General features: G+C 43.9%; 1 protein-coding gene and 1 pseudogene across 2 annotated transcripts in view; one reads left to right on the plus strand and one right to left on the minus strand.

Moving 5' to 3' along the window:
- ARPC2 (actin related protein 2/3 complex subunit 2) overlaps nucleotides 1-21,522 on the minus strand; it is an 89,775-nt gene extending 68,253 nt beyond the window's left edge. Inside the window, exons 1-4 of one of the 2 annotated variants that reach the window (XM_085872704.1) lie at nucleotides 21,345-21,522; nucleotides 11,066-11,100; nucleotides 10,827-10,939; nucleotides 2,369-2,414 (exon numbers count right to left, since the gene is read on the minus strand). In XM_085872704.1, coding sequence (XP_085728830.1) covers nucleotides 2,369-2,414; nucleotides 10,827-10,939; nucleotides 11,066-11,100; nucleotides 21,345-21,418 — 268 coding nt within the window. In that variant the 5' untranslated portion in view covers nucleotides 21,419-21,522. Of the gene's footprint in view, nucleotides 1-2,368; nucleotides 2,415-10,826; nucleotides 10,940-11,065; nucleotides 11,101-21,110; nucleotides 21,135-21,344 lie in introns of those variants that run through there. The other variant, XM_085872705.1, reaches the window with a different exon arrangement.
- Nucleotides 7,351-8,336, plus strand: LOC147029556 (uncharacterized; annotated as a pseudogene).
- Nucleotides 21,523-23,474: the final 1,952 nt, after the last annotated feature.

Here is a 23,474-nt window from a genome sequence, read left to right on the forward strand (position 1 = left end):
CCGCGCATTCGCTTGAGAAGAGAGGAAAACGGGGACGTCAGGTTCAGGTCGAGTTGGCAGCTTGGAAAGCTGCAGGCTGACAGAGAACAGAGGCTAACTGAGACCGGGAACGGGTGGAGTCCCGCGGAGTGCGGCAGAGCCACCGAGGGTCGCCAAACCAGGGCCCAGCAAGTCACCACGAAGGTGACAGGAAACAAGCCCGACCTCTCGGAGCTTTTGCGGTCTCCACGGCTCCGTGAACAACAAAGACCCACGAGGTCCAGTTCTGCCCTTGCCTTTCCTGGGGTTTCTTTGTCTGAATGTCGTGGCGCCATGTCCTCAAGTAGAATTGTCATAAGTGTACATAATAAATAGGACGGTTGTAGTTCTTTGTCTTGCTTTATTCCTGCATGATTGCATACGTGCATAATTGCATACGTGTGTAACGAATAAATGTCATTGTGTGAATGTTAACCTGTTCGTTGCGTCCTTTCCCTTAAATTGAGCTGCCGTATTGCATTCGGGATATTAGCGGGCTTTTAAAAAGCTGATAAAGTAATCGGATCCGGCAGGGCTTGGCGATATACACTGCTCGGCAAATCGCGAACGGAGCGAGCTGCTTAGCGGCTCGTTTCCAAGCAGGTCCGTCGAGGCGTAAATCCCCGGCATTTGTCTGCGCGCATACTTAGGTAAATCGACAATTCAGCAATCGGACCCTGTCGCGCGCGGACAGAATAGTTGGCTGATTTTCGGTGTGATTAAAGACACACCCTTGGTTGGATTCCGGCGTTGATCCGAAAGCTGCGACTAGGTTTGCCACGTCCGGTGGGCGCGTGGCCGGGATTAGCTAAAAGCGGTCGCTCGCACGCCGGAAAACTACAATATTTATATATATATATATATATATATATATATATATATATATATATATATATATATATATATATATATATATATATATATATATATATACACACACACACACACACACACACACACACACACACACACACACACACACACACACACACACACACACACACACACACACACACACACACACACACACACACACACATATACAGTCATGCGCCGCTTAACGACGTTTCGGGCAACGACGGATCGCATATACGATGGATCTGCCAGCTCTGAAAAAAAAAAAAAAGGAACTGAAAAATTCCTATCGCCGAGTGATGTCGCCTCGTATAAAAATAGCACGTACAATTATGTACACTGTACAGCACATAATGCCTCATAATGATAATAAACGACAGTGTGGCCTTGTTATAATGTGATAGTTGAGGTCCATAAAACGTCATCGCAGAAAAAAAAAAACAGGATCGTGCTAAATCGGGATTCAAGGAAATCGGCTTTCAAACTGAACCAATGTTTCCACGTTTACCTTCGAGCAAGTAAATTATCTTTGAATTGAAGAATTCTGCGAATAAATCGTTGTTCTTAGTCGACATTAAAACACAAATTTATTTTTTGTGAAGCTTTTTATGTTGTTAAAACAATCGCACTGTTCCGAAAATATATGTCACAATTGACAGGTGCTCATCTCTTCATTTGTAAATTATAACACCGATGCAATGATGACGTATTTATAAAATCCAAACGCTAATTATTCACCTTTCTATAATCGATGCGAGAGGAGATTGTAAGCTGCTGCTAACAACACCAATGGCCGTCATGAACAGCACAAAGGTAAATCTAACGAGTCTTCCATCTCTATTGGATGTGTGTTACAATTGCCAACAGTATTCAGTACAGTAACATGCTGTACAGGTTTGCATCCGAGGAGCAATGGGTTACACCATACAGCCTAGGTGTCTAGGTTTGTGTAAGTCCGATGTTCGAAAACGAAAACGAAAAAAAAAGGATGTTCGCACAACGACAACGTCGCTTAACGACGCGTTTCTCAGAACGTAACCCTGTCGTAAAGTGGCGCATGACTGTATGTATATATATATATATATATATATATATATATATATATATATATATATATATATATATATATATATATATATCAATCTGTCTGTGGAACCATCTTCCACATTCTCTTCAATTCCATTCTTCCCTCCAAGTCTTTAACACAGCTGTTCACCACCATATCAGATCATCCCCAATCCAAAACCATGATCTTAACTACCCTCATGAACCCAGCCTCTCCTCTCCTGCCACGCCCAAGCCCTCCTCCTTCAAAATTTCCACTTTTTCCTTCCTCAGTTTCCTTCTGTATCCATGTTCTTCCGTGTCCATGCATCCTTTCCTGCCCCCCTGCCCCCCATATCCATTATTTGTCCAAGTCTTCCTCAATCTTTCTTTTCAACCCTGCCGTTGGTGGTCGAGTCAAAAGTGACAAGTTTAGATCATATAAACTTACCAGATTCAGGCTGCACAAAGTTGCTGCCATACTCCCTCTTTAGAAGCTGAAAAGGAAAGATTGAAGAGTTAAAAAAATAAAATATTTATGTGTCACGTACACTGTTTTAAAAATTCTTCAACACATTCAGGAATTATAATGGATGGACGTCATGAGCGTCACCAATTTACTTAAAGCCCTCCACTAGCGTTTTCTACTATTATAACAAAGTTAACTTATTAATACAGCTTTGTTTGGGTGAGAAGAAACCAAGCTTGTCATTTAGCAATCTTTAATTCACATTGACCAGAATCTTCAAGAACTAGTAATCACAACTCAAAGGAAACTACACATGAGCAGCTAATAGTTGTCATAGATAATCTATCGCATTTACCAATTAACAAAGTGGACATATCTCTGGCTGTTATCAGAGAACCACCTCAGCGCTGTCGAGTCTGGCAATTCACTCAAGCCGACTGGCAGGGTCTTCAAGCAGCCATCAAACTTCTTGACTGGTCTCTCATCGCTACTTTCTCCAACAACTCATCCCGGGAATTCTTTCAAAGAAACTTGCTCTCCCTCATGCACAGATTTATCACCTCTCATCTTCATTTGTCCTACCCTTCCTCCCGCCCTTGGTTCACTGAAGCTTGTGACGACACAGTTGTCCTGAAACAACTTGCCTTTGCCTCATGGAAAGCAATCCCAACTGAGGGTAATCTCAGTTCCTTCCATAAAGCTCGGAACAAGTGTGGATCTACCCTCAGGAGAGCCAGAAAACAACATCTTTCTTGGCTCAAGTCTGAACTCTCAAACCTCTCTCCCTCCTCCAAATCCTGGTGGCATCTAATCAAATCTGTTTCTGGTGTACGTTCCCACTCAATCCCCTCCCTTACCTCAAATGGCCGCACTGCTGACACCGCATGTGAAAAGGCTGAATGCCTAAACTCGGTGTTTGCATCGAAATCTTGTGTCCAAAACCCATTGCTTTCTGTACCCACCTTACCCAGTCGCACACAACTGTCCCGGGACTCTGTGTCCTTCTCTTGTGACAAAGTGGAGCGCTTCCTGTCAAACCTCGACTCAGATTCTTCAACCGGTCCAGACGGCATCAGCACATGTGTCCTAAAAATCTGCTCCTCTGCTCTTGCTCACCTTCTCTCTGTTCCATTCACCCTCTCATTTGCTCAAGGTCATCTGCCTTCTGCTTGGAGATCAGCAAACATTACACTGTCCTGCATAAAAAGGTGCAAAAACAGATCCCTGCAACTACAGACCAATCAGACTTCTCCCAATCATCAGCAAGGTTATGGAATCCATCATCGCTTCAGACATCAAATCCTTCCTCTTCTCCAATGGCTTCATTTCCGATCATCAATTTGGTTTCAGACCGGGTCACTCCACCCTGGATATGCTGCTTCTGATCTCCCAACAATGGATGGAGGTCCTTAATGCCGGACATGAAATCAGAGATATATCCCGAGACATATCGTGTGCTTTTGACATGGTCTGGCACCCTGCCCTGCTCACCAATCTCTCTTCCGATGGTATCCAAGGCCATCTCCACTCATGGCTCGCAGACAACGTGTGGCCCCAAATTGAGTTCTTTCATCCCCTCTTCCTGTCCAGGCTGGAGTTCAAGGCAGCGTTCTGGGCCCTGTTCTTTTTCTGGTTTTCATCAAGGATCTCTCCGACTCTCTGGAAAATCCTCTTTATCTCTTTGCCGATGACTCCACCCTCTGCCGAACCATCTGTCATACCTAAGACGGGCAAGCAGCAGCTTCTTCGCTCACTCAGAACTGGGTAAAATCACAAATTGGTCCAACACGTGGAACATGTCTTTCAATCCTGACAAATCTCACACTCTGTCTCTCCGAAAGGACAGTTTGGAAATCTCCCCCCCCCACCCCAATCTCCTTTCCCAACAATTCTCTGGAAGAAGTCCTTTTATTCAAGCTTCTGGGTCTCACTATCTGCCATGACTTTTCCTGGGAAAGCCACATTTCCAACCTGGCCTCCAAAGCAAGTCGCCGACTGGGAATCCTCCGTCGTGCAAGGTCCTTCCTCGGCCCACCTGAGCTCCTGACCACATACAAAGCTTTCGTCCACAACCTGATGGAGTACTGCTCTCCCCTCTGGGCTGGTGCTCCTGCCTCCCACCTTTCTTGGCTTCACGTTATGGAAACCAAGGCATTTCGGATCATTGGTATCTCCCGCGATGAGGCCGAGTCTTTGAGCCTCTCACTCTCTCACCGCAGGTAGGTCGGTGGTCTTTCTGTCTTCTCCAGTCTCCTCTCCAGTCTCGCCGCCCCCCCCGCTCTGTCTGCGATTTGTCCCCACCATATTTCCGCAGGGCGCTCAAGGTCCGCCAACAACCCCCTTCTGGTAAACTACCAAAATCACAAATCACTGCTCACCTTCACTCCTTCATTCCTCTTTTTTCCCGCCTTTGGAATAAACTCCCTCACTCTGTTCAATCCCATTCTTCCCTCCAGGCCTTCAAAACAGCTGTTCACCACCCACCCCCCTACATCATCCCCCATCCAAATCCTTGCTCTTTTTCTCCCCCGTTAATCCACCCCAAACCCACCTCCTTCAAATTCCCTGCTTTCCTTCCTGAAAGTCCCTGTAATGTCCATCTTGTATACGTTGTGTGCTCCGCCCCATCCCTCTCCCTTCCACAGATCTCCTCATGTCTCTGTTCCCCACTGTTTTGCCCTTTCCATTCCTACCCCTCTTGTCTGATGCCCCCCCCCCTTTGCTGTGCATTGCGTTTTAGCTCTCATACGAGCCTCGACAAGGTTTATATTTTTTTTAGTTGAAATTTTTTTTCGACATTTTACGAAATGCAGAAAACATCGATCAGTATTAACTGGAGATTAAAACAAAATGGCTGCAATTTCAGTGGAATATCACAATAGAAGCGTTTCTGCATAAATAAGGAATTTTTTTTTTTTTAAATGAATGAAATAGGTCCCATCAATCAATTTTCCAGGGAGGGTTCCTGAAGTACAATCAACAAGTACAGAGAGAGAAACATCATTTGTAATTTTAACAAACCCAGGACTGGAAGACTCAAAAGATGTCCAACAAGGATGAGCAATACATGAAGATAATATCTTTCAGGAATAGAAAGAAGACAAGCATTGACTTGACAACAGAACTGGCAGAAGGCTCAAGTGTCGTCTCTCCATCAATAGTATGAAAGTCACTTTTGAAATCAGGACTTAAAGGTTGTGTTGCAGTAATAAATAAAAATATATATTTTTTTTAAAAGCTCTGTTAAGAAAGGGGAACGAATAAGACGAAAATGCTACAATATACAAAAAAATAAACACAAAAAATGGATATGGAATGATGGTCAAAGGTGTTTCGGAGAGACAAGGATAAGTTTATTTGGATTTCAATGACAGCATGCAAGATGATAAAAAACTGAAACTTATAAAGAGCCTTGCTTAGAATGGCAAACAATTAAGCATGGAGGAGGCTCAATTCAAGTTCAGGGGTGCATATCCTCAAGTGGTGTTGGAAAATTGGTGAAAATTAATGGTATATTCACTGCAGCAAAGAACAAACAATTTTTTTAATCTAACATGCTATCCCCAATGGTTCAATGGTTATTGGTCCAAACTTCAGCTTACACAAAGATAATGATCTAAAACAATCAGCTGGAATAATTAAAACTTATTTGCAAAAAAAAAAAAAAAAAAAAAAAAAAAAAAAAAAAGTGGAAGCTGGAACCCTTCAATGAATGGAATGGCCCCCCTCAAATCCAGACCTCAATATCATTGAAGCTGGAATGGACAATTTGGGTAAAGAAAGAGAGAGGACCAATGGTCTTGAAGCTCATCTTGCTGGTTGCCAAAAAAGTATAGTGACAGATGGGTCAGGGTAAAAATAAGAGCTGGATTTATAATACAGTACACATTTTATGTCATGTAGTATTGACATGATGTTCACAGTAGTGCAACTTCCTGCTGTCTATGAGCCTTAGATTTTGAGATATTGCTTCTTACTTCCAGTGTGAGGATGCCACTTCCTGTTGTGTAAAAATTAGACCCATTTGATAAAGTGCAACTCTCATCTTTGAGATAATACTGTATCGTGTTTCAGATCAGCTTCTTTTAATCAGACGTTCCCATAGGTAGTCGATCATATATTTTAAGTTTCACATTGATCGGTTAGGCAGTTTGAGAGAAGATGATTGTTAAAGGCTTTCCTGTAATCCAAGTACTTTTGGGATCTATAAACCTTATGATGTCCTACTTACAGGTGGGGGGTGGGGGTTGCCATGAACAAACTTGAGTTCTGCCACACCAAAGACAATTTTCTCCAAATTTGGTTCAAATCTCAACTGAAGTTTTGAAGAAGTTGCAAGTGTTTATGGATGTCTGGATGGACGGACAACACGCCATCCTATAAACTCACCTGAACTATATTCCAGTTGAGCTAAAAAGTAAAAAAAATAAAATTAATCCCAGAAACTGAAAATCTTTGAAAGGTCATGTAAAAAGTGTGGAATACCATTCCACAAGACTTTACAACAAAACTCCTTGAAAGTGTAGAAGTATTTCAATGGTTTTCAAAGAAAAGGGTCGACATTCCCTACTCGGGACGAGTTTATATCAAGGTACGCACACTCACCTCTAAGCTGTCTAGTCGGGTGCTTCTGGAGCCCTCATAGTAAGCAATTAACTTCTGCCTAGTCTTAAAAATATTCCATTTGTGAAAATAATAATCTCTGTGAAATTTAAATGAAATCAGAAGTTGTTTAGGGGGTCCACCGGCAGCCCGAAGTTGGAGAGCTATGTCTTCTACTATGTGCATACGGCAGCTATTCAAATTCAAATACATACGGCAGCTATTCAAATGGGATCCATTAATGAATGTAACATATAGTAGCTACCTTCAGTGTTTATTGTACATATTAGCGCTATGTTCTCGTGAGTCCTTTTTGTTCAGATATGTTTAAAACAACATACGGCAGCTTTTTTGGAGTTTAAATATGTGCACAATAATAGCTGCCATATATTTTTTTTTTACAAGTTTTGGTGAATTTCATAGAAATACATGTGGTTTTACAGTTGGTGGAGCTGTGTCTTGTGTTTTTGGGTGGGAATGACAATAAACTTCAAGCGACCTGGAGCTCTTCACAAAGCCCGATGGATGGCAAAGCTGTTATATTCCATCAAGATTTGTCTGTTGTAAGCTGCAATTAACCAACACCCCCCAGGAACAATTACAACGAAACACCAGCTGCCAAAAGTGAAGGACTCTGTGACCTTTGCTACCATTGTCTATAGCTCCTGGTGGATTACATGCAATTCTTCTGTCGATGCACCTTGGAATGACTTGAAGCTGTTTCACACTCTGCTAATGTATGAAGCTGTGAATCCCGAGGTTTCCATAAGTGCAGTCAGAGCGTTTCAACGCCATCTCTGGTACCTCACTGCAGAGATGGTACCTCTCGCACTCTTCAGTAACAAAGTACCACAATAGGAGAAATGGGCACAAGCTGATAGACTGTTGACTGTTAAACCTCCAGAGGTTATACACACGCCATGTGACCGTTTTGACACTGGGTTTGGGAAGCCCAAGTTCCCTACAGGCATCAATCGGTCCACTACGCTTGCTGATTTCGTCAGCCAAGATTCTTGGTTCACTCTTCAAATTCTAGAGATAGACCATGAGTTTCTTGCAGAGGATGTTGGAAGCTGGTTAAACTATGCTGCATACCAAGCTTCTGTTGTTAATGTTGATGCCATGAATGTGGTAAATGATTGTGCTGAGCGTGGAGTAAAACTGAGTTTGGACTTTCTTGCAGCAGCCAAAACTGAAGAACATTATCAAAATGTGTTACAAGTTGTGGAGCAAGACAGAAAACAATGCCAAACCTGCGCAAGCGGAAATCTACAAATGACAATTAGCCTGAGACTCGGTGTGTTGTGAAATTTGGCACCTTTGATATGAACTGTGAACTACTGCAATACGAGCTACCAAGATTCAAACTGTGGATTTTCAATTCGTTCATTATTGAAGTGCTTTAATACATGTTTACTGGTTCTCTCAAAATTTGAAAAAGTCATTTTTGACGAGCACTGCCTTTTGTTCGGTTTCTATGACTCAAATATAGAAATGGTAGCCAATTTATAATATAAGCTCCAATGTATTGAATAAAACATAAGGCAGCTATTTTAAAAATTATGTCAATATCTATCAAATAGCTGCCTCATGCTTAATTTTGTGGATATGAACAGTGTAATGATTAAACGTAACCTTAAATAGGGAAAATATGCAAAATGATTATACAGGAGCTATTATTTTTCAGAGTAACTCATTGCATAAATATAGCTGCCTTTTGCATTAAATAATAAACTTGCGATACAATTTTGATTGGCTCGTGGACCCCAAGACAATAATTGATTTCAACCAAATTTTGTATGAGTGGTATAAATAGGAAGTGGAACAAACTGAGGTGAGGTTGAAGTTGAGGGGAATTTTTTTTTTAAATCATGGGGCTCCAGAAGCACCCTACTGTTTAGGGGACTCCAGCCGAAGTTAGAACCTCGGCCCAGCCATAAACCATCATCCTGGTGTTTCACAGGCAGGGTGATTCATCACTGTGTGCCATCCCTCGGATGGACAATAAATGGGCATCCCGTCTGCCAGCATTAGTTAGTGGATTTTAAAGATCCCACGGTGTCCTTCGTGGAGAGTCGGTGAGCTATTGCAGGCACTCTCGCCAAATTCCTGCCCTAACCTCATTCGAACGTCAGGTCTGGCCAGCGGTTCGTGAAGTACTTGGGCCAAGCTTTCCCCAGCCAAGCCCACAATAACGTGGAAATAATTGTGGCCATTAAAGGGGTGGGGTTAGCATCAAAGAAAAAAAATACCCCGGTTGGGGGTGACGGTCATCTCTGAAGCTCTGTAGATGGGGATCTCTGATCAGCTTAGAATGGCTTCGATGTTGTCTTGTCTTTTGGTTCAACGTACAGATGAAAGCCCGGGAGTAAAAAGGATAGAAAACCTCAGAAATCAAACTACATTTCTGAGTTATCCGGAGATAGATTTTGAAAATGGTTGATTTGGAACATTTATGATCAATGCGTCTTCAAAAGGATAGAAACCGGACCTCAGAAATCAAACCGCATTTCTGAGTCATAAATGGTGGATGATATTTTGACAATGGATGATTTCACAAGTTTACAGCATCGGTGACCTTGACCTTCAATCAGGTCTAAAGTCATGCCGTCGTGCATCACTCATCGACTCCTACCTACATACGAAGTTTCATCAAGATCGGGAGAATTTTTTTTGACCGTATCACAGACGATTTTTCCAACTTTGAAGACACATGACTCGATAACAAGGAGGATTTAAAAAAAAAAAACCAGCCCGACCAAATTTAGATATTGTTCCATATTATCAGAATCTGAAGGAATTTCGAAGATCGGATCACAAACGATTTCGCAACTTTGGAGTGACCTTGACCTTCAATTGGGTCAAAGGTCATGCCGTCGTGCATCCCTCATCGACATCTACCCACATACCAAATATCAAGAAAATCGGAAGAAAAAAATGGGGACGTATGGAAATCGAGACTGGTTTTATTAGGTCATCTCGTTCGAGATGACCTAAAAAAGCCACTTAAACGTTAAATATGCAATTTGTGATACATTGAGCATCATTTTGATTTCGAAAAACATTTGATACAATTTGCCTTAATTAAGTCCGCAAAACTCGGTTTATCACACTTAACGACATAACGGTTTGAGCGTCCGTTCTAAGTCTGTGAGGTCGGCGTTTCAAACCCTGGCCACGTCATACCAAAGTCTTTAAAATAAATAAATAAATAAATAAATAAATAGTGCGTGCCACTTCCTTGCTCGATACTCGGCATTGAAAAAAAGATTAAAAAAAAAAAAAAAAAAAATAAAAAAAAAAAAGGATCGAGCATGGACAATCCTCATCGGGAAGAGGAAATGCCCCACTGAGTGCAGTGAGAAAATCGGCGTCATCGTTGTGACGTCGCTGGTACTCTGGGAAGTGACAGCATTTCCCACAAGCTCAGTGGCTATGTTAAATGTTTGTTTCTTCTGCATGTCAATGTGTGCATGAGTGGCAGCAAAATTATTGGCATTTGATCTTGAATTAAAAAAAAAAATTGTTTCCCTGTGACTTTTTGTTTTTGTATACATAGTCAAAGCACGTGAAATAGCGAGCTGGGAGTAGCATTGAGATTAACTAAGATTCATTGATCAGTTATTGTGCTCACTGGTCAGCCAAAAGACACTAATTTGCATGTTGTACCATCCATGCCTGTATTTAACAAAGGCCTTCAATTTATCTGAAGAATGGAATGAGAATGGAGCACATGAAATGAATCACAAAATATGATAAAACGAGCAAAAATCACAACTGAAGATGTTTGACAATAGAACGCAGCGAATGCAAGAATGAAACTTCAAGGATTAATTACCTCATCTGCACCGTGCTTCTGGAGTTCAGCGTAGAACTTCAGAGAAATGCTCACCATCACTTTGGACTTATCACCACCAGGATTAGAAATGTGATAAAGAACGCCATCAAAGTCTGCAAAGCGGAAGAAATCAAATTTTCTTCAAAGATTGTAGACTGAATGTATGTAACCAGGTGCATTGAACACGTTACATGCGACAGATGGACAAAACAAAAAAAACGAACACAGCATCACAATACCTGCAAATGTTATGTCGACAGATTCTGGCTTGTTTCTGCAAAAAAAAAAAAAATTAAACAATAAAAGTGAACCAATGGGAAAAAGTTAGCATTGTTGTCCCTCACCGACATCCAGGTTCATCAACATGAGCTCCGACCGATCATCCATCCATATAATATTGTGTACGTGATATTTCAAAAAGCGTTGAACATTTAGCTTTCATATTACACAGATCTATTCCGCATACCACCCAAAAGGTGGGGGACCCAGAGTATCAGCTCCTTGTTCCATTTAAAACAAACAAACAAACAAACAAAAAACCCCATAAATATACCCTCTATATGCACAGCTTTAGACAGTTGATAAGAACTGACATTGTGCATATAGATAACGAGAGATTGGGGAAGTACGAAAAAGTTATTCAAAATAATTTGGAAACAGCTCCAATTATCGCTTCACGAGCAAAACCACACTATTCCCTATTTCTGCCACCAAGGTAACAACTTGTGAGGGCACCAGCTCATCAGAATGGTTCAAAGAAAAAGGTGACCACAAGAACACCCTGACCAGGGGTCTGGTAGTTGCTGGGTCAGCAACTTAACCACATTTGGCAAACGAACTTCCTTGCAAGCCAATGGTATGGTGGCAAATGATTTTTTGAAAGAGCAACGTTTGGCAGAAACCAACCACTTCAGTGAGTCGTATTGCAGGTTAAGTGTGGTGTTGCCTTAACGGTTCTTACTGTCGGCTTCAGATCTTACTGTCTTGAGTTTGAGCCTTGTTTTCCGTACAATTCACATCAGGTGGGGTTGACTCAGCCTGCCCTCCTTCTGAGGTAGGTGAAATGAGTACCAATGTACTGGCAATAGAGGCATTGCATCAGTGGTACAGCCACACCCCAGGAAAATGATGCAATCAGCCACCACAGGCTGTACACCATAGCTATTGCTGGTTGAGAAAGGCAACAGGAAATCACGACAACTATCCCTTTCACTTTTTCTCATTGGTTTTATCATACGGCATGGAAAGCAAGTAATCAAATCTAAAGTAATAAAATACACCCGTGCGGGAGTGACGGTCATCTCTGCGAGAAACAAGCATGAGTTCCTGTTACTAGGGTGTAGTGTTCGCGGGTCAGGAGGGATTTTTTGCCAACTTTGAAGTCATGTGACGCGAAAAACAAAAGCGAATATCGAAAATCCGGCCTGACCAAATCTAGATATTGTCCCATAGATTTATATGCCACAATCAAATTCAAGTTAACTTCAGAAATGTAGGTGGAGATAGATTTTGAAAATCATCATTTTGCAAATACATGAAGCAGTTTTCACAAAATTCAGTCATGTGATGTGTACGTATTCGTAGATATCGGTATTCTTTCGAATGGACATGAAAGATAAGGTCAGCTGCTATGCAATGACATAATTCACTAACTTTTACCATGCCCAGTAGAGAATATATAGCGTCCTGAAGGTAGGGCAGTTTTTGCAAACTTTGAAGTCACGTGACGCTAAAACGAAAGCAAAATTCGAAAATCCGGCCTGACCAAATTTAGATATTGTCCCATCGATTCATATGCTACAATCAAATTCAAGATCGCTTGAGAAATGGCGGAGGAGATAGAATTTGAAAATTGTCATTTTCGCATCTTCAAAGGCCTCATGACCTTGACCTTCGGTGACCTTGAAAGTCATACCATCATATACGTCTCATCGACCTCCATCAGGATCACTAATGACCAGGTCTCCCACTTCAACTTCATTGTGAACGGACGGACGGACGGTGAGCCGGATCGAAGGACATCGACACCCATATTATTAGGTCACCAGCCGAAACCCCGTCACAGACGGATTCCGTTCATTCAACCACCCTCACCAGCTCATCCATACTCGAGGGACATGGACTGGACAGGGCGTGCTTACTCCTGCCTACTCATCCCCCCCCCGCCTTCAATTTGTTTACCCCCGTCCAAAAATATAATTACCCCGGGCCCGCCCGCGCCCGCGCCTGTGCCTCTTCACTCCCCGCTCCCCGTCTCTTGATTCCCCGCCCCCCTGTCCACCCCCTCACACTCAACCCCGCCTAATTCACCCCAGCCCCCGTCCACTCATCCCCCGCCCCATTTCCCCCCCGTCTCTCGCTTTCTATTTGCTTACCCCTGCCCAAAAATTTGCTTACCTTGCCCCCTGCCTCTTCACTCCTCGCCCCCGTCTCAACGACAAGTGTTTATTCTGCTTCAGAGTTGAAGTTTGACTATTGCCACTATGTGCGATGCACTCTTACAGGTACGAAGTTTCTTTCAGTCCAGGTCACAGTACAGTAAGTCCTCGCTAACCGAAAGTTCGCATATCGTAGTTTCGATTATTCGTAATTTAGTTTTAATAACAAATTTTTCAATTATCGCAAACATTTTATGCCTATCGTAATGTTATTGCAAGGAAAAACGCAAAAAAAAGTTTCAAACTGCCTGGAAAAACAACAATCACACAGGATGCGCATAAACACACTTTCACTTTACTGCGCATGTACTGTATGCTGTACTGTACGTATTCTCTTCACGCTCGCCTGGATACCTTCCAGTATGAATCCCAAGCGACCCGCAAGTCTTTTGCCGAGCACACCTCGTTTCAAGAGACAACGAAAGGCTGTCACATTGAAGGTGAAATTGGATATAATTAAAAGACATGAACGAGGTGAAGGGACAACGGAAATGGGCCGCGCGCAGCAATCGCTGCATCGACTGTACATTCGATCGTTCAAAGTTCGGCAAAGATTAAGAAAATATCACAGATTGCGACCAGTTCGAGTGCAACGACACTAACGAGAATGAGAGATGGTGCTATGCACAACATGGAGCGTTTATTATGTGTGTGGATAGAAGATCAAACTAAACGTCGCATGCCTTTATCTCTTGCTGTGATACAAGAAAAAGCGCGTAGTTTGTTAGGGCATTGACCCACGATTACGTGATCAATTACTTCTCCAATCATGTTGAGAAGTATCTCCAAGGAGAACAACATTGACAACAAATCTTTGCTGCTTGTAGACAATGCTCCTGCCCATCCTCAGCAAATGGAAGATTTTTTACTACCTCACTTTTACAGCCGATGGATCAGGGAGTTATTGCTGCTTTTAAAGCCTATTATGTTAAGCATACCATGCTGCAGCTTATCAAAAAAACTGATAAGGACAAGCTATCAATCAAGGAGTTTTGGCGAACATACAACATAAAAATGGCTTTGGAAAACATGAAGGATTCATGGGCAGAGGTGAGCGCCTCCACAATGAACGCTGTGTGGAAGAAAGTGTGGCCCGAATGTGTCCACAATTTCACGGGGTTTGCTGATGTTCCGTTGATTACAAGTCAAATTGTAGACCTGGCGCAGGAGGCTGGTTTTGAAGAGGTTGACGAAGAGGACGTGGATGACTTACTGGAGTCTCATGCAGAACCCTTAAGCAATGAAGATCTTATGGAGTTGGAACAGCAGTGGGCTCTTGAGGAAGAAGATGCTGTGACACCTTCATCCAAGCATCTCACTATGAAAAACCTCAGCCAAATCCTCAGCTCGTTTGAAAATGCCATAGAATTTGTTATCGAGCAAGATCCAAATCTTAAAAGGAGCACTGATTTTAGCCTTGTTGTTAATGATGCCCTTTGTTGCTACAAGGAACTTTATGCAGCAAAGAAAAAGAAAGCCATTCAGCCCACTCTCCATGCATTTTTCAAGCCAAAAGATGCAGCACCAACTCCATCCACCATCCAGGATGCTCCTTCAACCAGCTGCCAAGAGACCGTTCCCGCTGGTGAAGAAAGTGACAGCACAGTGTCAAGTGAAGAGGGGGACGATTCTGCCACTCCGCAAGTGTGACTTGTCCACCGCAATCAACTCCGTTCCTCCAGCCTCGGGGTAAGTCGCCACGACTCGAGGAGTGTGTTTTGTTTATTTGTGTTTATGTCCAAAAAATTCCGAGCCAAAAACACATCCCCCCTTTAACACATTGGTTTCTATGGGAAAATATGTTTTGTTTAACACAGTTTCGCTTATAATAAGGTTTTCCAGGAACGCAACCCTTGCGAAAAGCGACGACTTACTGTACCGAGAAAAATGTGACGTGACCGCCAGGAGGAGCACAAAATTGGTCCTTTCGTATTAATATATAGATGCTCGAAGAGATGACCTAAAAAGGCAATGTGTGCGAGTGTGTAAGTGCGTGCATGTGCGTGTGCGTTTGTGTCTCCTCCATAACTCAAAAACCATGAAACCGAGCAGCCTGAAATTTTGCATGCAAACTAAGAAAACTCCAAGGAAGTACAAGAGTGAAAATTGGGTGTTTGAGTTAATTAAAAACACCCCTTTTGAAGATAATTAACGGCCTAATTTAATTATATCCTTTATCAGGCACATCCTCAGCGACCCCGCTCTCTGGGTCTTAAGGCGTTTCCTGGGTAACCTCGCTGGAGTCTGAAGCCGCCATGTTTTTTGGCCTGCTCAACCATGCCTCCACTTGGAACAGGCCGCAACGATTTCTTAACGATGAAGTTTGTTTTTCACTTTCCTCACTCATATCAAATGCCTGTTCATCATCGTTACGAATCGTATACATCACTTTTGTAAGTACTACAAGTTTTAAAATTCGGTGCTTGAAGCGATTTAATGTACGACACAAGAAGATTTGCCACGATCTACTCTCATGGACCAAAGTATATTGTTGCGGGTCAGCGGGTTCAGGTGAGAAGACCACTTGGTGGGGGAAGACCACTTGGTGCTATGTCGATTCCCACCAGACTCCCCGGAATTGTAGGCCGTCGCTCACGGATAATTCTGTGACGCGGCGGGTCGCTTAGCCGACCGTGGACGCCAATAACTCAACCGTGTGACCTGGGGTCCTCCCGCCTATGGAATCGGGTTACCTGATTAACCACGTGGTTTAACCACCGGGGAACCACGCCCTCGGTACGCCTTGTCCGAACCGGATCGGATCACCTCTCCGGATCAGATGCAGCCGAGCAACACTGCCAAGGATGTACCGGCTGTAAGGAACGGTTCGTTGGGAATAAAGACCCGGCTAAACCTGGATTCGAACCATGCTGGACCAATGAGGGAAAAGCCAAAGGCGAGCTGGGAACATTTGTGCAACAATTATTTATTTACAATAAGCGAGGAAAAGCATGTGGCACAACAAAGGTTTATTGGGTATGTAATGCAGTGAAAGATGAGAGAGGTATGGGGTGCGGAAATTTTACGAGCAACTTACAAAGCAGACACAGTGCAGACTTGACGCAACATTAATAAAAGCAACAATCAACAATAAAAGATCTTATACAGGCTTACTTAACGGACAGGCGTCAACACTCTCAGACACACTCAGACAAAGTAAACCCAATTGTGAAAGGGACTTTTGCAGCCAGGGTGGGAGGGAGTTGAGGTTACAGTTTTTCGGTACCTGAGCATTTTGGGGGAGGGATGCTTTGTGGTGCGGAACCTGACAATAGTAGAGTTGTTCGGCCACAACCGTACGTGTGGAGATCATGCCTGCAGGAGGGGCTTGAGTGGAGAAGAGCGGAGTCCAAAGGGGGGGGGGCGAGAGATGAGCAGCAGGCAGGACCAGGCAAAAGGCCGTTCGTTGAGGTCGTGAGGTCAGAGATAAGGAACAGAAAGCAGGGCCAGACAGGAGGCTTGGTCGAGAAGCAAGGGGCGGTTTGACGTCGTGTCGGCGGAGACAAGTCGCAGGAACACTCACAACTACTCCAAACCCCCTTTCAATTCCTTCACTCTTCAATTCTCCTCCAATTCTCATCTGCAATTCTCCTTCCAACCAACCCAACTACTTCAACCAACCAACTTCGACCACTCTCTGAGGATTGCTCCGTACTTTATAGAGCCTGGAGTTCGGGGAGGAGTCATTTCAAAACCGACGTCATCGTCCGATCCGAGCATCCTGATTGGACCGGCCCTTCACGTGGTCCGCCTTTCTGGGCTGGGTTTCAGCACGACTCCAGTATGGTCCGCCCACGCCGCGCCTGTCTGGCCTTTGGCAGGTGGATGTGGTGCAGAGACAGCGTTTGTCCAGCTGAATGTCGGGATTTTGACTCAGAAAGCGAGAGTCCGGGTAGACGGTGGTATGCTGTGGCCAGCAAAACGAGGGTAGCAAGCGAGATGAAGGCACCGTGGATCACAAAAGGAGGGAATAAAATAAAAGGGGAACATGCTTTAATAACCTAACTAATAGCCCATCGCAACGCACTGTCTCGTCTTCCGACAAGACAAAAGGTAGGGACCCTAATACACGTACATTAATGGAATAACTGACTCAGGACAACTGTATGTTGGATGTATACGGTTCCGAGAAATGTAGGAATATCATCAAAATATGATTTCGGTTTTTAGGATCGGATATCGTCTGAACGAAATGTGTCTAAATCTGTTGTGAAATTTGATAATTTAAAGAAACGAGTCTTATAACTCTGCCGACATACCTATTTACTTTAAGCAAGCAAGGCTATGTTGCATCCTTCTCTATACATACGCAAGAAAATGTGAAATTTCCAAAGCATTAAACTTATCTTTTTCAACTGTTTGGAGAATTCGTTATATCGAGTAACAAAAAAAAAATTTAGGAATGTAACAAAATTAACCAGGTTCATTGAGCCACATGATTTAATGCATTCACTGAAAGACCTCATGCCCTGTTCCCCAGAGGGACTGCCTATCCATTGTGTCTGCCAGATCTGTGTCCATATTTACAGAGGTTTCGCAAAGTGCTTGACAGGGAATCAAAGCAAATCTGGTGAAAAACGGACGTATAAAGAAAAACAATTATAGCATTTGCGTGGAACCTGAACCGATGTACCATGCGAAACGTGCACTGCTTATTTCATTTGTCTGCAATGTTTATTACAAGGACGATTTAACTTTTTAATGTCTCCAGGATTGTTCTGCATTAAGTTGCAACTCTTTTGTGGATAAAGTCATATTATTTCATTAACTGCTATGTGCATGGTGAAGATGGGCTTTAAAGTTAAGGGATCCTTGATGGTATGCAGCGACAGCCTGGCCAACTGTTCCTTATCAACCATTTTATTGGCATGCTTGCATGAGTGCTTAAGCAACTTGCCAAGTGCCCATTGCCGATAGCAGTTACGCGCTACGTCGTTCTGAGCGAATCTTTCATCCTCTGCGGACACGTTTGCCGCACCACATCATTCAGAGCGAGTGGTTCGTGCTCCGTCAACCCGAGCGAGTGGTTCGTGCTCCGTCACCCCGAGCGAGTGGTTCGTGCTCCGTCACCCCGAGCGAGTGGTTCGTGCTCAGTCACCCCGAGCGAGTGGTTCGTGCTCCGTCACCCCGAGCGAGTGGTTCGTGCTCCGTCACCCCGAGCGAGTGGTTCGTGCTCCGTCACCCCGAGCGAGTGGTTCGTGCTCCGTCACCCCGAGCGAGTGGTTCGTGCTCAGTCACCCCGAGCGAGTGGTTCGTGCTCAGTCACCCCGAGCGAGTGGTTCGTGCTCAGTCACCCCGAGCGAGTGGTTCGTGCTCAGTCACCCCGAGCGAGTGGTTCGTGCTCAGTCACCCCGAGCGAGTGGTTCGTGCTCAGTCACCCCGAGCGAGTGGTTCGTGCTCAGTCACCCCGAGCGAGTGGTTCATGCTCAGTCACCCCGAGCGAGTGGTTCGTGCTCAGTCACCCCGAGCGAGTGGTTCGTGCTCCGTCACCCTGAGCGAGTTGTGAAATAACACCTGATTTCCGAGCCATTTGCTGTATTTACGTGATTTCGAAATTACTGAGCCAAATTTTTTTTCCGCCCGTCACACACAGCTGTTTATAAATATTAATGTTTGTGAACATCTCCCCGAAACATTTATTTCAATAAAACGTTGTCTTTTAGTGAAAGCTACTCAAGGTTTCTGGGTTGTATACAGTACGTACTGTCATTGGTAATCACACTGACTCCAACCTGCCGATTCCTGAAAAACTGCCGATATCAGCTAAGCGTGTGTGTGTTTCATTAAGCATAACATTGTCTGTCTGTCTGTCTCTCTCTCTTTCTTTTTTTTTCTGGGTTCCCTGGGCTGACCACACAGCAAAGCTAGCTGGAGATTAGACATCCACGATCGATCCAAATCTTCCCTTGGAAAATCAGAGCTGCTCACAGGAAACAAGGTCTTTGTCTGTAACTCAATGGAATAATGTTCTCCACAATGGGCTGGTGCTCCAAATTCACATGTCTCTGTCTCTCTGTCTCTCTCTCTCTCTCAATACAGTGCAGTACTCTCTTCCCACTCTCTCCTCCCCTCCCCTCTAGTTATATCTCGATGGTGGTTATGTCCGGACGGTGTTAGTCTCCGGACGTGTCTGGGCGGTGTTCGTCTTCGGACAGCTTGGCTCTGGACGCGTCCGGGCGATATATATATATATATATAATGTCTGGATGGGAGTTTGTGTCCAGGCCGTGTTTATAGTACAACGGGTAGAAAATGGATTCAAGACATTATTATATATCCATCTTTACTGTTATTCTACACAGAATCATTTTGATGAGAGTATGAATCGTAATTGATGCTCCACCGAATGTCTGCCTTCCCTTTTCTCACCTCACACTGTCTTCCCTTCTCCAATCCCTCCTCCTCTTCACTCTCACCACTCTCCCTCTTTTTCCCCTCCCCCCCCCTTTTGGATAACCATGAGCAAAGCGACGGGTGGTATTTGCTTGTATAAAAATAAACGGGACTTTACATCATCAAGTTAAGTGTCACGGTCAGCAGGGGAGGGAGCAAGGTCTGCCGGGTCATCAACCCATGAACCCCTTGCAAAGAAATTGACACGAGGTTGGGAAAGAACATTGTAAACTGAAGAAAAAAAAACACAAAAAGCATTACATTAGGAAGGGTTAATCAAGGTAATCTTCTTCTGCATGCAGCGCACGGTGGTGGGGTAGCGTCATTTGCTGGAGTCGTCGCTGTGCCGCTGAAGAAGGGAATTTTGGAATTTGTTCAGGGTGCCGGCGATAGCTCGCTGACTATTCACAAAGGAAATGGTGGTAATAAAGATCGTGGATAAAGGATGGACGATGACAGGAAATGGTGGTACACTACTCGCTTGACGGCATGGATGGAAGAGTGGGATTGAAGAAATATAAGGGGGAATAAGAAGAAGAGGGGGAATAAGAAGAAGAGGGGGAATAAGAAGAAGAGGGGGAAGAAGAGGGGGAAGAAGAGGGGGAATAAGAAGAAGAGGGGGAAGAAGAGGGGGAATAAGAGGGGGAAGAAGAGGGGGAAGAAGAGGGGGAAGAAGAGGGGGAAGAAGAGGGGGAAGAAGAGGGAGAAGAAGAGGGAGAAGAAGAGGGAGAAGAAGAGGGAGAAGAAGAGGGGGAAGAAGAGGGGAAATAAGAAGAAGAGGGGGAATAAGAAGAAGAGGGGGAAGAAGAGGGGGAAGAAGAGGGAGAAGAAGAGGGAGAAGAAGAGGGAGAAGTACAAGCGGTTATTGGAAGAAGAAGAAGAAACACAAGGGGTTATTGGAAGAAGAAGAAGAAACACAAGGGGTTATTGGAAGAAGAAGAAGAAACACAAGGGGTTATTGGAAGAAGAAGAAGAAACACAAGGGGTTATTGGAAGAAGAAGAAGAAACACAAGGGGTTATTGGAAGAAGAAGAAGAAGAAACACAAGGGGTTATTGGAAGAAGAAGAAGAAGAAACACAAGGGGTTATTGGAAGAAGAAGAAGAAACACAAGGGGTTATTGGAAGAAGAAGAAGAAACACAAGGGGTTATTGGAATGTGTGCATCATGGAATGTGTGGGGAATGTTGGCGGCTCAGAAAGAGGGAACAGAGGGAACTGGACTGGAAGAGGAAATAAATGCAGGACAAGGACATTGGGAAATGTCAGGAGATATTTTTTAATCATCAGGATATACATCAAAGTTAAGTTTAAACGTGCTTCACGTGACCGAGATGGCCATTTGTTTCCCAAGCAAGGCGTGAAAAGTGGACATTTCACAAAATACCGACGGTACGAATAAACAAGAAGGATAAAAAATAACGGAAACCGGCGCACAAGCAGCACGCAACGTACGAGTGCGGTTACTCAGGGCAACGTCAGGCCTCATGGTGCGAACACAATACCACACAGCGGCAGAACTCGGACAGCTGACATTGACGTTGACGTTGACACGAAGCGCAATGCGAGAGCGATGAGCTCGAGCCTCGTTGCTAGCGGCGACGCCCAGGATTCCCCAAACGTCAATGCCAACGTAGGCCGCGACCATCGCCTCTTGTCCCTTCAGATCACCTCGAATATCTCACTCACCCCGATTCCGCGTTTTCAAACTTCAGCTTGAGCGTGTCCTCAATAATTCGGTTATTAATCTCCAATAAAATCATTCTGCCGCCGTTAAACCTTCAACAATTATCCAAACACTTCCGCATAAAACGACGTTGCCCAGTCGAAGCGGAAGTATCACAAATCGGCAGGAGGGAAAATAAATAAACAAACTGCAAGTCGATCTTTTTTTTGTGATCATCACGACGACTTGTCCCGACTTTTGGGAATTATTTTATTTAAAAAAAATAAAAATAAAAAAATTTCCACACAGGCTAAGGGTGTCTCCTGATTGGCTAACGTTCAACTCAATTACCTGTATTTAACTTTTCGTCCTTGATAATGTCTTGCTAAATTTTATACGTGATAATAAGCCGACAGCGTATTGATTTTTCTCCAAAAATCAATAATCCTGTAAATTTATTAATTAAAAAAAAGCGATAAATTGCCTTCAGCCATACACCGCCCAAGCCCATCCACGTGTCGTGGTGATTCGTCGTATAAGTGAGTGACGATTAGAAAATGTTTCCGGAATCCAAGGATGGAAAAGTACAACCACAACTCATGCGCTGCCAACGATGCCCGACTTTCCTTCGGATCTGGGGGGCAGGATGTCCATAAAGTCCTTGTGCAATGTTTCTTGACGAGTTGACATTTTCCGATGAGGAAACGTTGACGTCGGCGGTAAAGTGAACCACCACGATGACCACGCCTGGTTCCCGAACGATGACGATTAAATCTTTCACCGAACGCCTTAAATAAGACTGAATAGTAGTTCTCTTGGTTCATCCAGTTGGCGATTTATTACAACTTCAACAATGAACACGGTCTGAAAGATACAAGTACAGAAATTCCGTGACCGTGGAGAGCAGAGGTTCGTTTCTCAGTGGATTTGTCTTCCATGAGGATTAAATAAATAATTTATCCCCCATGCCCCTCACAAAAATGAGGGCGAACTCCGTGAGAGCCCCAAATCCAAGATGGCCGCTGTCGGCCATATTGGAAATTATCTTTCCAATGGTTTGGCCTACAATGCCGCACAGCAAATGTATTCTGGGACTTTTTGGGTCAAGGAATTCATGTTTGATGTTGGTTTGATGATTTGACCTACTTTTGACCTTCAAATCCAAGATGGCTGCTGATTTTCAGCTGGGAAAGGTCAATTTTTCAATGTTGTCCTTGAGCCTTCATAATAAGTGTTGTAGTTATCAACAATAGACCTTTTCGATCGGCTTTATTCTCACAAAACCCATACGCATATCTACAACAACATAAATATACATAGGGTAAGAATAACAAAATACAATAACTTGTACACATAATACTGAAGGCAAATACCACATACGCATCACATAATAACGAAGTTAAACTCCATACTCTAATACCAATTACATTCCTCAGAGTACATTATTCCTAATATAGTATATAACATACCATTACTGTTCCAGCATGACTTTCCACGGAGTACGTGGTATACGTGTCAACACCAGCCATTGACCTTCATATACAGTGCTGCCACATCCACCCAATTACCGTTGCCGCCAATTACAGTACGGCACTTTATGATCACAACATTCACCCCCTTCCGAGATATCTATCTCTATAAATCTAGTCTAATAGGAGGACGAATGGTGCGACCGGATCTTCTTGGCACTGGAGGGTTATCCACAGCATCTGATTGCTGTGGAGTTGCAGGAACCATCTCAGGAACGAGATCATCCCCCTCTGAGCAGGGTGCGTCTTGGGGACTACCCTGGGGAATTACATTTTCTTCAGAAGCCTGAGGTAGAATTTGGGGTTCACTCTTGGACGGGCTTCCAATTGGGGCTAAGTGTCTAACAGAGACCGTAGTTTCCCTGCCATCTGGGTAGCGAATATGGGCATAGTGGGGTCCTGCTTGGAGGAGGTCGACTTCATCCACAAGGGGATCAGTTTTATTCGTGCGTACGTGACGCTTCAGCAGGACTGGCCCAGGATTGCAGAGCCAAGTAGGCACCGAGGCTCCCGAGGAAGAACGACGAGAATAGTTCAGAAGTCTTTCATGAGGGGTAGCATTGGTTGCTGTGGACAACAGTGAACGAATTGAGTGGAGAGCATCAGGCAGAACAGTCTGCCAGC

This window comes from Eptatretus burgeri, chromosome 3, assembly GCF_056783735.1.
Source record: "Eptatretus burgeri isolate ZD-2024b chromosome 3, Ebu_testis_v1, whole genome shotgun sequence".
Classification (NCBI taxonomy): Eukaryota; Metazoa; Chordata; class Myxini; order Myxiniformes; family Myxinidae; genus Eptatretus; species Eptatretus burgeri.